Source organism: Chaetura pelagica, unplaced genomic scaffold (genome assembly GCF_000747805.2).
Source record: "Chaetura pelagica isolate M959 unplaced genomic scaffold, ChaPel_1.0 scaffold135, whole genome shotgun sequence".
Taxonomy (NCBI): domain Eukaryota; kingdom Metazoa; phylum Chordata; class Aves; order Apodiformes; family Apodidae; genus Chaetura; species Chaetura pelagica.
The window spans coordinates 6145576-6160664 of NW_009953649.1; the positions used below are offsets into that span (position 1 = coordinate 6145576).

At 38.5% G+C, this 15089-nt stretch overlaps 1 protein-coding gene across 1 annotated transcript in view; it reads left to right on the top strand.

Moving 5' to 3' along the window:
* PACRG (PARK2 co-regulated) overlaps positions 1-13300 on the top strand; it is a 205874-nt gene extending 192574 nt beyond the window's left edge. Inside the window, exon 5 of the mRNA XM_009999994.1 lies at positions 12840-13300. Within this exon, the coding sequence (XP_009998296.1) occupies positions 12840-13000 (161 nt within the window). The 3' untranslated portion in view covers positions 13001-13300. The remainder of the gene's footprint in view (positions 1-12839) is intronic.
* The last annotated feature ends 1789 nt before the right edge of the window (positions 13301-15089 follow it).

Sequence of the window (15089 nt, forward strand, 5' to 3'; positions counted from 1 at the left end):
AGAACAAAAAATTAAGATTAGGATTACAAATTGTAGCATCCTTTACCTAGATGTTGGAGAATGTACGTGGTCATATTTGCCAGGAATGGCTGGAGAATAATAAATTTTTAAAAAAATGTTTAGTCCTGTGCCTTATGGCTTTGTCTCAGGAATGTGTCAGGATGGCAAATGACCACTGTAAGGGAAATGAACCTGCTGTAACTAGTATACTGCCTTCAGTCTGCAGGGACATGGTATTTGCAGCAATTCAGGACAAGCAAATGCAAATTCACCTAAGAAGACTCTTTTCAAGGTTTACTGTTCAGGTTCACTGCTTTTATAATGAAGGAAAGGTTATTAAGACAATTTTACAAACTTAACTACAAGTGCTTCATTGTTAATGTGATAACACCTGTAAATGATACCATGAAGATATTACTAGTGTTAAACAGGGTCCAATTCATCCTTCTGAACATGTCATGTAATCTCTATGTACAGAGAAAAGCCATTTTTCCTTCTATGCATAGGCCTAGAATAGATAAGTTTAAAGGTATTTTTCAGTAAATGTGTAAAAGCAAGTATGTCTTTAAGAGAGTATGTGCTTATGGATGATTGCAATTCTTCAGCTGTAAGCAATGTTAAAAAAAGCAGCATTTTTTTCCCTATACTCATATATGTCAATAGTAAAATTGTATCATGGGCTCTATAAATCAGAAAAATATATTCTTAATTCTTTCTTCTGTAGCTAGGACTTATGATTGCTTTTATTTTTAGAGAAAAATACTATCTGGAATGGTAAATAATATTTTGCTTTAACCATTTTTACTGGAATGGCACCATTTTCTTAAAATAATGAACAAAAGTAAAAAAGCATAATAAAATAAACATATATATTAAAACAGGTTTTTTAAAGATATTATAATATAAATTACTAATAGCATTATCTCAAAAAACTGCTAACAATTTCCCATCCTCTTGGTTTTATATACACTTTGTGTGCAGTTACTTCTTTTTTACAAGCAATTGTATTTAGACCTCACTCAAATGCTTGTGCTTTAGAACTTACCACTGCAATCCCTTTTAGGAAAAAGTTAGGAGTACATTTTTGAAAATACAGGCTAGACTCTATGACACCTATAGTGGCATAGTAAGCAATGATTTTATATTGGAAAGTAAAAGAAGTGATCCTATAAATGTTGCCTAAGTGGTGAAATGAAAGATTTTGCTGTGTGTTGAAAGAGAGTGTCAGTCTGCTAAATCTCAGTGGGTGGCCTAAGTACTGGGTCAGGTTACTGGAAAAACATGTAAGTATCTTCTCTCTTTGCATATACCCACTGATGACATCAATAGCATAGTTACTGTTAACTGCCATCACAGTTCAGTTCCTTTCTAGTTTATTGTTGTAGTTTTTTTCAAATTCAGCAAAATGTTTCTTCTTAGGCAACTAAAAATAGCAGACAATTCAGGAGCTCACAGTATCAGCATGCTTCGCTATCTGAGGCCCTGCAGTCTTGATGTCAAGCTAGACAAACAAGCAGAAGTGCCTGAGATAGTTGGCTTTTAGTAACCATTGAGATGCTATGCAGTTTCACAACATACCACCAACCAGCCTCCCTTCACTATTTCTCTCAGGAAAAATACATGTTCAGAGAAATACAGAGTTTCTCAGTTCATGTAGTATCATGTACTAAAATGCTAAAGGGTTCTCTAATGGAATATGTTTAAATGCCAATATTAAATTAACTGTTTTAAAAACAGCTTATGTCATTATAAGATTTAAAGAAATCAGTAAGCTATACTGGAGAGCTCTCATACCACCATTCCTCAAATCACTCTTCCCTCAGCTTACTACTTAATAATTTAAAATTACACAACAAGATGCAAAGCTGAAGTGTTTCAGATCACCATCTGCTGTGCTTTTTTTTAGCTCAGCTGTAGTATCATGGCTAGCGGCAGTACGGCCTCACTTAACTGTGTGCCACAGAATGCAGTGCCTTTTTTGCATGTCAACATACAGTTTCTTCAAGCATCACTCACTTCAGGAGACTGAAGTGATACACAAGAAGAGTTAAGTTTCAATAACTGGAGATGTTGGGCTTTTGCATATAAATTTCCTCCATCTACAAGAAGGGCCAAAAGGAGGATCTGGGGAACTACAGGCCTGTCAGTCTGACCTTGGTGCCAGGGAAGTTTATGGAGCAAATCATCTTGCATGCTATCATGAAGCACATACACTACAGCTAGGTGATCAGGACCAGTGAAAGGCAGGTCTTGCTTGACTCACCTGGTCTCCTTCTGTCACAAGATGACTGCTTAGTGGATAAGGGAAAAGCTGTGAATATCAACTGCCCAGGCTTTAGTAAAGCCTTTGCACCATTTCCCACATCATTCTCTTGGGGAAGGTGGCTGCTCATGGCTTGGATGAGTGCACTCTTTGCTGGGTAGACATAAACCTTGCAAGAGAGGCCAAGGACAACAGAAAGAGCTTCTTCAAATACAGTGCAGACAAAACTAACACTAGACGCAATATAGGCCCCTTGCTGAATGAGGTGAGTGCCCTGGTGACAGAGGATACAAAGAAGGTGGAGTTACTGAATGCCTTCTTTGTCTATGTCTTTGCTGCTGTAGGCTGTCCTCAGGAGCCCCAGACCCCTAGGCCCCAGAGCAAGTCAGGATAAAGGAGAAGTTTGCATTGGTTGATGAGGACTGGGTTAGGGATCAATCGGACAGAGTCTAGTTGGAGGCCTGTATCTAGTGGAGCCCCCAGGGCTCGTTTCTAAGACCAGTACTATTCAATATCTTAATCAGTGACCTGGATGAGGGAACAGAGTGTGCCCTCAGCAAGTTTGCTGGTGACAGAAAACTGGGAGGAGTGGCTGACACACCAGAAGGCTGTGCTGCCATTCAGTGAGACGTAGACAGGCTGGAGAGTTGGGTGGAGAGAAATTTAACTAAATTCAACAAGGGCAAGTGTAGAGTCTTGCATCTGGGAAAGAACAACCCTATGTACCAGTACAGGTTGGGGACTGACCTGTTGGAGAGCAGTGGAGGGAAAAAGGACCTGGAGGTCCTGGTGGACAGGAGGATGACCATGAGCCAGCAATGTGCCCTTGTGGCCAAGAAGGCAAATGGCATCCTGGGGTATAATAGAAGAGGCGTGGTTAGTAGGTTGAGAGGGGTACTCTTCCCCTCTACTCTGTCCTGGGAGGCCACATCTGGAATATTGTGTCCAGTTCTAGGGCCCTCAGTTCAAGAAGGACAGGGAACTGCTTGAAAGAGTCCAGTGCAGAGCTACAAAGATGATTAAGGGAGTGGAACATCTCCCTTATGAGGAAAGGCTGAGGGAGCTGGGTCTCTTTAGCTTGGAGAAAAGGAGACTGAGGGGTGACCTCATCAATGTTTACAAATATGTAAGGGGTGAGTGAGGCTCTTCTCAGTGATGTCCAGTGATAGGACAAGGGGCAATGGGTGCAAACTGGATCATAGGAGGTTTCACGCAAACTTCAGAAAGAACTTCTTTACTGTGAGAGTGACAGAGCACTGGAACAGGCTGCTCAGAAAGGTTGTGGAGTCTCCTTTTCTGGAGACATTCAAAACACACCTGCATGTGTTCCTGTGTGACATACTTTAGGTGATCCTGCTCTGGCAGGGGGGTTGGACATGATAATCTTTCAAGGTCCCTTTCAACCCCTAAGATTCTGTGATTCTGTGTAATGGCTGAGCCCAAAGAGTTGAGGTGAATGGAGATAAATCCAGTGGTCATCCAGTCATAAGTGGTGTTCCCCAGGGCAGCCTCACCAGAGCAGAGTAGAGGGGCAGAATCACCTCCCTGGCCCTGCTGGCCACACTTCTTTTGATGCAGCCTAGGGTGCAGTTGCTCTCTGAGCTCCACCACACACTGGTGGCTCATGTCGAGCTTCTCATCTACTACCACCCCCAAGTCCTTCTCCTCAGGACTGCTCTCTAGCCATTCTCACCAGCCTATATTTGTGCCTGGGGCTGTGCTGACCCAGGTGCAGGACCTTGCACTTGGCCTTGTTGAACTTCATGAGGTTGCCATTGGCCCACCTCTCAAGCCTGTCAGGGTCCCTCTGGATGGCCTCCTTTCCGTCTTGTCTGTCAACAATGTGACACAGCTTGGTGTTACCAGCAAATATGACAATGGTGCTCTCAACTCCGCTGTCTATGTCTCAGTGACATCTCTGATGCGAGAACATGGCAGACAGACAGCACACTTCTCTAGAGACCTGGTCTCGTCTGCAAATGGGTGCCTCTGAGAAGAGAGTCACCTACTATGATCACCCATCTCTTCTTCTTGGTCACACTGGTTGTTGTACTTGGAACAGATCAATTCACCTTATTCTGCTCCAACACGGGTGTAGGCTGGTTATTTTCCTCATCTGTTGTTTGCAGAGGAGTGAACTGGTTCTTCAAGGGCACCTCAGGCTTTGAGAGAGGTCCTTTCCTCTTGCCTGTTCCTTTGGTTCTTCCTACTATTTTATACTCCCCCACTTCAGAGGCTCCCCTCCTTTCTGTGAGTATGGGGAGGAGTATTTGGCCAATTGGGCACAGTGAGCACACGGATTATAACAGGTCAAGCAACAGAAGGTACAGGTGAGATTTGGACAAGAAGAAGGGCAAGTGTTCTCCAGCTAGAGCCACTAATGAAATCATTTTTCTTGCTCACTTCACACTTAATGCAGGGAAAATATTGAAAAAGTTAAATAAGAGACAGTTTTGACAGAGATTCCTGAAACTTAAATCCATTCTGCATGTGGTGTATGTGCAGTTCTATATTGCTTTCAGAAGGCTTCAGCTTTCAAAATTCCAAACACTGTGAATCTGCAAAAAACCACAAGTAAGGGACAAAATTTTCTTTTTTTTTTTTTTGTAGAGACTAGACATTATAATACATTTTAGTTGTATTAAAAAGCTATTATAAATTTAAATGTACAGTGATCAGAATGTCAAATGAACAGCTGTTAACTAGCTTTTGGTATTTATTTTTATGTCCAAAAAGGATGCAAATGCATATATTTGGAAAATATCTTTATTTATTTTTATATCTACCTTATGTATTGATCCAACTGGAAAAACTCAGAAAGAAACAGTAATTAGATTGCTCAACTTACTTTAAATATTTATATTACATGAATTTAAAGAGGAGATATCCTGACCCTTATAGTACAGATATCTCGGGGAACAGTGTGTTTCTTTCTGTCTTGCTTCAGGATAAAATAGTACATTCCAGTTTCAGTGCTGGCTGTCCTTTAAACTGCATAAATTCTGTCCTTGTCCCACAGCAATGAAAGAAATCTTGGCAAATTCACACAGTCATTCATAGCTTTCATCTCCTTGTCCTTTCTCAAATCACTGCTAAAACACCCTCAGTTGACTTTGGATTCTTGCTTATTTTTCTTAATTAGGGAACAGAAACCAAGAAAACTGTCAACTTTGGGCATATGTAACAACTTATAGGCATATCTAACAACTTGCTCTCATAATTTTGATGAGAAATGTTTAATATATTGACCTATTTTTTTATATGGCTGCATTCTAATGACAATGAAGGGCTTACTATTCTATCACAAAGTTATGAAAGCAGTCATTGAAGTCATTTAGTTGTCAATGAAATTTTTGATGGCCAAGCTATAACAAATAGTGTCCTTAAATGGTAATGACTTGAGCAGTGAATTTAGACACAACAAATTCCATTAGTATGTGACAGATGTACAAACACAGCAACAGCTATTAACACAAAGTGATTAATAACTGAGGTTTTGCCTGTAAAGAAAAACCTTGAGCTCTCCCTCAAAAGCATTTTTGTTCCATTAGTAAAAATATTCCACTGAGGGAGGAGGATAGATTGTCAAACATCTTGAGTTTAAGAATGAATAAACTCAATGTTAAAAACTGGCTGTTGTAGGATTATGTTTCGTACTGAAATCAGTGATCTTCAAAGTGTTTTGCAACTTTCAGCTTTGTCACTTTGAATTACATTTGAAAATAAATTACGTTTATTTCACATACATACAAAGATTTGGTTTTCTATGGTTTTCATTCCTTTTGCATTAATTATGCTATAATTTAGATGCAACAATAATGTGATGAACATATGTATTTCAAATGAGTCCAGCAAAGTTATGCACATTTTGCACACACAAACCTGATTACCAACTAAAAACCAGTATTTACTTCATACTAGCTTATATACATCCAAAGCAACTAGAAGAACATCGGATTCATGTAAGTGGTGCAACTCTTGTTGCACTTGAAGCATGATTTGTGACCCAACGTATTATTTTGCAACAGTAAACACTGTACCAAGGCCACAGAGATCTCAGCCTCTAGTTTCTGTTCCCATGTTAATATGCTGTTTATCTAAGATTATTAAATGCTACTTTGATACTGATCAGTAGCACAAACACTGGCAAACTTCGAACTCTAAATTAATTGGAGAAGTTTAAGTACTTATAGAGGAAAATAACACAACAATATTATCTTATTTTTTACCACACTTGTTTGACTTGTTAGACTTGTTTGCTCATATAGTAAAATCCATGACTTCTTTTCCTTTTTTGTATTGCTATCTTAAAAAAAAAAAAAAAAAAAAAAAAAAAGTCTGGGCTTAGAAAGCATTGCATCTGATGTTGCTAGCGTTTCCTGGAGATGGGAAACTGTGATAACAGCTGCTCTTTTGGCTCATTTTCAGTTGAGTTTTTTGGTTTGTTGTTTTTTGTTTTGTGGGGTTTTTTTATACTGCAGCAATTTGCAAGTAGTTACAGCTATCTCTAGTAGGCTTACATCATTAGTAAAACATCCCAAGTCAGTCATATATTTCCTTTCCAATTACAGCACTTCCTCCACTTGCTGAACTGTTTACTCTCTGAATAGTATTTATGGTAACAACATTGACATTTTAAAAAAATCCTAATTTATGAAATAACTGAAAGCTAGCTGCATGTGAAAGATAACTATAGAAATAATCTATATTTTATGGTAAAGCAAAATGTCTTCAATGAGAATGAAGGAAAACTTGAAAGTATCTTATTTAGATAGATAATACATAGCTGATTTATATCAGAAGTACAAAATTATTAGGTTTTTAAGACCTATGATGAGCCAAAATGTCTCTATATTAGGTTTGGGGTTTTTTTAACGCCAAGCACACATGCTTTCTTCTTGGACTGAAACATTCTTCTGCACTCTCTGTGGTACTGTAGCATTGTAAAGTGGTAAACACTCAGCACTAGTGATGCAACATAGAAGGAAGAGCCAAGTAAACCAAGAGACAGGGAACTTCAAGTATTGATAATGTCAAAAAACAGGTCTGTGCTTATTCAAAGATTTAGTCTCGTTAAGGTATATCAGTACTTTCCGTTTTGATGTTTTAAAGTACTTTGAAAGACACATGTTAATTTATTTTTAGAGTATGTTTTCATCATTTCAAGTCAGGGTATTGATGAAATTTTATTATTTTTTCAGCCAAATCTGTGCCTCTTTCTTCAGTGTATTATTAAGTTTCCAAAAGCAGCGTTACAGATACAGGTTAGAATCTGTTACTATCCTAAAAGTTTAGGTTTGTTCTGTATCTGCAACAGATAATAATTCTCCTTATGAAATTTGCAACTTCAGCAAATATTCCTTCCCTAAATGTGTTTTAATATTAAAGGAGTGGTGTCTCTATCAAATTGGAATGACTGGTGAAAAGCTTTGCCAACTCAAGGGGATCTCCACCATTTCTCATTCTGGAATTACTCTGTGCTGGGCTACTGCAGATATTTCACCCTGAGCAACTGAGCAGGGCATTTGGACCAGATGGCTACAGAGATTCCTTTCAACATGAATTACTCAATGAGCTCTTCTTTCCAGCAGTCTAGCTTTGGGACCAGCCTGCACGAAGCCAGTTTGCACTTCTGTGTGCACATAATCTAGACGTGTCTTAAGAAGTGTTTAAAACTGGTGTTTACATTGCTCTGAGTCTTCAGGAATGGAACACAGGGTTTTCTGTCTGTGTTAATAATGATGATAAGTCATAACCTCCTAGTGCCTTTTCCTTCACCTGAGTGAAATAAGCTGGCAATATCCCTCTGTTTCTTAGCAAACAGGAGGGGTTCAGAGTCTTACCCTGTGACTTTTCACTGACTTTTAATTAAATGAACAGGGAGACCAAGCTACCTCATCCTTCCTGAAGCTGATGATTTCAAAGCACAGTTCTGAGTCACAGCAAGAGCAGAGCAAAGGAGCCCTCCCCCCTCTCGCCACACTGACTCATCATGGACTTTCATTTTCCACTCCGGTCAGGAAGCCAACGTCTTTTATTACAGTTAAACTAATCCTAATCAGACAACTTTGAAAATTAGTTAAGCTCCAGACTGTACCTGAGCAGTGAACTTATGCCATCTGGACCCTGACATAGATGCATGTCAATCTATAGCCAAAATGAGATTCCATTTGTTTCTTGGTATTGATGCTGACTTCTAGAAGAAAAAATAAGTCCTGAAACTTCCCACAAAATATTTTAATGCTAGCTTATAGTTAAGCTTTAATGCTTAACTATACATTGTTCTGTGTCAGTTAAATGGTTAGCATGTTGGATTACTGTAATCATTTTAATTGCTGAAAATACCTGTTGGTTTGACTAGAATTAACTGAGCAGCTTAAAAATTATTTTACCATAGTTACATTTTACCATAAATAGCACTTTCATAATCTACAATAAAAAGTCTAAAAGCATGATTTGTGACTGATCCCTTCTGCGACTCAGAACAAGTAATTTTATCTTTCAGTATCTCTCTCAAGATTCAAAAAGGGAGGAATGATGCCTGAAGCAGTTTTATTGATTTGTGTACCAAAAAACCACAAAACCATCATACAAGAGCTCTCTCTTCTTAACAAGTAGTAGTTAAAAAATTTCTTCTAGGACCCTCTTGTTCCAAGACAACAAGTTGAAATACATGTGTGCCTATATATACAGTTAAAAGTTAATCAGCAAAGGATAAAGGAATGGTCTTTCAGTTGCAATTTTATTGAACAGATTGCCTAAGCTGGGGACATGGGTCTTCCTTCACAGTCTCTTTTAAGTATTATTCTGTCCTCTAACAGTAAGCATTCCACAGATAATTAATTTTGTATTTAAAGTTTGGGGACATTTTAACATCCCAAGATTTACGATATCCCTACAACAACAGTTGTACAAAAACTCCGGTACTAATTTTTCCTTTTGGTGAAGCAGAACCTTCAGAACAGCCACCATCAGGAGAGAGCTCTGGTATCTGTGAAATACATATAGAAATGTACTTCATCATATTTAGGGGATTAAAAACCATCTTTTTGAGATCTCACCTGACTTTAAGTGAAATCTCATAAACTGAAAAAAATGTTTCAGACACTTTCAGATGCTAACAAATATCTAGAGATAAGAATAGATCTGACTGAGCTTTGAGGGTTGGTTTACCTTTCTTGTCCACTCAAAACTGCCATATCAAGCTAATAATATATTGAGAAAAACTTGCTTATCCTCCTTTAATGCAATGCAATTTTATATTTGTAGCACTACCCTAGTGAAATTTTAGAATGAAATTAGATTGAATACAAATAGTACTAGAATTTCTTTAATATCCTGAATCATTAATAGAAGCATGTCTAGACTCAAATACAAACCATGCTTTAAACCAAAATTCAAGTCCTCTGTTCACTGCCAAATACTGGGTTCAGTCCCTGAGGGTCTGAGCAGGGTTTCTTCAGCTACAGCAGCTGGCACTGGCAGCACTGACAGCAGGGTAGGGAGTGCCACTCCTGGGCTTGGTGTACTGGGTGATTTCATCAGGTCGTGCAGGTCTTGACAGGTGCAAAGGATTTCACTTCATTTTAAGGACCATAAAACCATTGGTGCAAGATTTAGGAGGAGACTGGGAACAAGCTTTTTGATCCAGGAAGGGAAAATAGGATCTTTTCCTGACTATAATCCTCTAGATCTGTTAGTATTCCTTTAACGCATTTCTTCTAAACTCAGGAATAACATTTGCTCTGAAAAGAGTCCTTGATACATGCTGACTTTGCCAGACATTTCACTTTGAGACACAGATATGACAAATGTGCTTTCTAGCATTTTCATGTTGATTTATTCTCCCTTACAAAGGACAACTTCATAAAGAGCTTGAATCAGATCCATGTTCACACTTTACACATGCAACATTTTTGTGGCTGACAAAGTTGGCTTCTCTTGCAAACTAACTTGGAAATAGAGACAGAGCGGAGAAGGACATGCTGAGACTGCTATACTTCAGTAGCTGTTTTTTTTCCCACTAATAATCATTATTATTATGATGAGATATTTACCCTTAGGTACACTGGGCAGATCATTCTGACTCATCCGTTTAGTGGATGTTGTCCTGTTGGGTTAATGATTATCTTTTTTGTCTGAAAGATTTGTTAATTCCTATAACTGCATAGGATAGCTATTTTATTACTTACCAGTTGACCTTGATGCTGACATAACCTTTCTGGTATTGTTGGTTATAGCTTGTGTCATGACATTAATGTGAATTATTGCTGTCTTGAGGATACAAACCTTCATATAGCACAGATGGTCTGCAGGAAAAAAAAAATTGTAATGACCGTCTGCACATCACACATTCAGTCTTCCCTTGCAGACTATTTCCTTTATCATTGCCTCATTCACTTAGGCACCTGTTAATAGAGGATTTAAGGCATCATTTATTGTACAGACTGTACTCAGTAATAAAGACTGTATTCTGGAAAATACTTCTACTACCACCATTATCATGGTGTCTTGTTGGCCTCCTCTAAACTTGCTCAGCCATGTATCACCATTACTTCCAGAGAGCTGATTTTTTACTACTTCTTTGAAACAACGATGAAAGCTGTGTAAGCTCATTAGCAGAGCATGTGTGTAGGCTTAAAATTACAGATAATAGACAAATGGTTGTAAAGTCAGTAATTCCTTTGCATATTTGCCAAGACTTAGGTCAAGGTTCAGGGTTTCCTTTGCTCAAACTGGTAAAATCAGAAAAACCTCCAGGTGTTCTGCGGAGTGCTGGTAGTGCACGTACAGCACAAGTGATGAGGCACAGCTGATCTCAGTTGTTTTCTGCAATAACAAACCATGTTTAGTCTAAATTGTACTCAATTGGGCTGTGCTTTTCTTTTTGCATTGGTATTTGGTATAAACCAATTATTTTATTTGATAGTTCTCGGTGTTTTCTGTGCACTCTAGTAATTTGTTATTTGTTATACTACATTAAATTTATTATGGTAAGTTTTGATGTCACAAGCCTGGTTTCTCTTGTGAAATAAATAGCTAATTCATAGGAAAGTATTCATGTGCTTAAGAGTAATCATCATAAAGAAATGCCTTTCCACTCAAAGCCCAGTCCTTGTATTGTCACATCTGTATTTGTGTAAACATTTTACAAAAAGCAGTGACACAAATGTGTGTAAGGAGTTTAAAAACTGATATACCCATAATTCACTTGGATATCAGATTAATTAATTAACTTTAAATCAGATATTTTACAGGAAAATTCAGGAAAAGAAGAATTTTTACCCATGTTCCTCAGCTCTAACCTCACAACAATGGCTGTTCAGTTTTTACTGAAATCACAAGCTTTAAATCCAGATCCTTGGGCTTAGATCCAGGAGAGGGTGTGAGAGTGGGTGCAGTTGTACTTCTACACCCCATCAGCTTGGGGAAGTGAAAGCAGCCGTGGGAGCAAAATCTACCCGTGCCCTGTGTGCACCATGAATCTACTGTGAAAGGCAGGCAGAACTTGAGACGCTAGTTGCGTTGTCTTGACAAATGTGTCCTTTGCTGAGAGTGTCAATAAGCAAGAAGCCTTATCTGAAGTGTTAAATAGGCACATTGCCACCACTGCCAGCGTGAGACCACTGACTGGTTGAGTGCAGACTACCCTAAAGCAGTGTGACAGCAACTCCACCTGGACACTATACCCCATCTGAGGACATGATGCTCCTACCAAATTATTTTTGATAGATGTCTTGGCATATATCCATATTAATATTGTTTTCAGAATATTGTTTTAAAACAAAATCTCTCAGTATCATTGAAGGTGAAGTAATATCTTATTGTATTTTTTGTTGTCACAGTTGTTCACAGTGATTTTTTTTTTAAAGAATTATGCTCCATGTGTATGTATGTGTCACCCTTGCTAATCCATATTAAGGAAAGCAGCAGTAAATGTGACTGCATATGAAGGCTGCAATAATTTGTTCTTTTGACATTGACCTAATTTTACACATTTTTCAGGAAGCAGAAATTGAATGAGTTCCATGTTATATTCCAAATATCTCTTTTAAGCCACATGACATCCCCTCTGTCAGAAACAATATTAGAGTGTGAATATAATGTCTAAAATGGAACAATCTCAAAACAATAGCTATTTAAGATTTCAAACTGTAACAAGTCTAGCTTAAGTCTCATTTTGTAGATTATGCATCTGGCAGTAGAATTTTGTCCTAAATAAACAGTGTTAGAAATCAAGAAGTAGTGGTCTTAAAAGGCTAATTTGTGTAAGAGAGTCCATCTTTATCTTACAAAAGAATGTCTTCATTATTTCTATTAGGATTTTTGCTTAGATACTGGAGTAATACATACATAAACAAATTTTGAAGCCATATGAAGTCAGAGCCTCAGCAGAGCCTCAGAGACACCAAAACCATCATGTTTTCAAATTCAGCTCTGTTTCATGTCAGAGAGCAAAATTTCTAACAGAGGCAGAGTGACTGGCCAGCAATTGCAATTTCCTGTGTCGTTGTTTCGAAGTGTAACAGTAAATGTAATGTAATTCTTGGGTTTTGTTGTTGTTTTCTTTCACCAGTTAATTTGGGCGACGGGATAGACTACAGCCAACAGAAGCGTGAAAATATTGGAGATCTGATTCAAGAGACACTGGAAGCCTTTGAACGCCGTGGTGGAAGACATGCTTATATAAACATTAAATACATGATCCCTACTTATCAGTCGTGCATATTAAACTGAGTTGTATCAAATGGGATGATTCCATTTGTTTTCTAAAAAAAACTGTATCTGACTCTGTGTGTCATCTTGTTAGTCATGCTTTTTTTCTCTACAGCTGCTAAAATAGTGGCTTCTGGGGCATTAGAGTGTTACTATTGTGAACAAGGCTTTCCAGTACATAAATAGTGCCTGTTCTTTTGATTACAATGCTGCACTGTGCTTGTTTGTTCCCTGAAAGAATCGCTCCTTTATAACAGAGCTGACTCGAGCAGGAATCAGAGTTAAACCTTCACTTGTATAGACAATAAAACTATAATTTTCATACACGATTCAGCAATTGCTGTTCTGTGTCCACTTGCCCTGAGGGTGATGTCAGAGGCTGTAACAAGAAGAGTTTATGCTGACTGCTTAATAGGTGTTTGTCATGGAAGAGAAACACCAGTTCAGCAATGCCTCTCTAGCAGCTGTGCCAAATAATGTGCACTGACATACAATAAGACTGTTGAATGTATACACCAATTATGGTGAGAAGAGTTATATGGTCCATTATAAATCACTGTCATGAAATTAACTCATGTTTCTTACACTCTCCCAGTCTCAGCTTCCAAGTGTTTACCTCTTCATGGAACTTGAGTTCCTCTTGGTGAACAACAGGCACAAACCACTATTTTGAAGAAAAGAAGCCCAGACTAAATGTCAATCAATCAGATGGCAGATGCAGCGTATATAGTGTATCAGCCCCTAATGACACTGTTAATCTGAATAAAAGAAGAACATACACATATCTTCTTAAAGGGTGCAGATGACTTTTTGTAACTGCAAGGTTGCTATTGCTTTTCTGTTATTATGGTATCTGTGTGTGCAAACAATGTTACTATTGTTACAAGAATCCCTTACAATTTCCTATTCAGTTTCTCCCTGCATACCCACAACACAGAATTGTTATAATCATGGATTTAAGCAAGGCTATTGAGATTGACTTTATTGCTTTTTAAGCACATCTATGGAATACACCTACTAAAAATAAAACCAGTTTTACAGTTCTCAAGGACAACCATTTAAAAATATTGAGTCTGCTCAAAACAACTCCGGACATATGAGCTTTGTCTAAAAAGCATGAGATTTTTAAAAGTATAGACTTTGGGCTCATTTTGCTTTTATTCTGGTTTCTGGAAGTTCTTAAAATATATGCAAATTTCACCTTCAAATGTTTTTCTGTGTCTGTTAGAGCTTGAAATGCACCCTTCGGTGTTAGATGTGTGAGACTTTCCAAGTGCTTAGCCACATCCATATTCTCATGCTACAAGGCTTTCCTGTGTGAGAGATACTGCCTCTATCCCGTGCTGTTTGCTTGGGTGCATACTGGAAGCGTGGGGAACACCTTCCCACCTGATGAAACTTTGAGCTGGATCTGTCATTAGACTGACATTAAACTTGCCTTTGTCTGTTCTGTGGGATCTTCCGCCTGAGGATTTTTTTCTTACTATTTTTTTCCCTTCTCTGTAATTGAAAGAAGTTGCAGGTGAAATTTTTATTCTTCCTGCTTGAGAAACTGTAGCATCAAGTGATGCCACCAGGCACTAGCGCTCATGAGTCCCTGGTTTAGGTTTGGTTACTGCTGGTGTGCCGTTTTCCCAGGCTCGAGAGACCTTTCTTTGGGTTTGTTTTTTATTGTTTGTTTTGGCTTGATTTGGTGTTTTTTGTTCTTTCTGAGTCTTCTTTTACGCATTGCCAGGACTTCCCTCAAATCCCTAGAGTTTAGGCAGTGTCTGTCCTGTGACTAACACATACCTGTGATGGATGAGCACAACCAATAGGCTGCCTCACATCCAGGGTATCTGGAAATCTTTCACCCCCCAGGCAGAAAGGGAGGTAAAGCCTGGCTGTAGGCCTATGTCTTGGGAAAATCAAGAGCTTTGTCTTCAAATCTTGCAGCACGGAGTCTGGCAGAATACTGCGGGGGGGCGGAGAGGGGGGTGAACTGAGGCCACTCTACCAAAAATGACTCTCTACACAGCCACCCTGGCACTATCAGCACAGCTTTTGCTTACAGTTTCTCCCTCTGTTTCCCCTCAGCAATTCCATCCTGAATTGTCCATAGCACAGATGA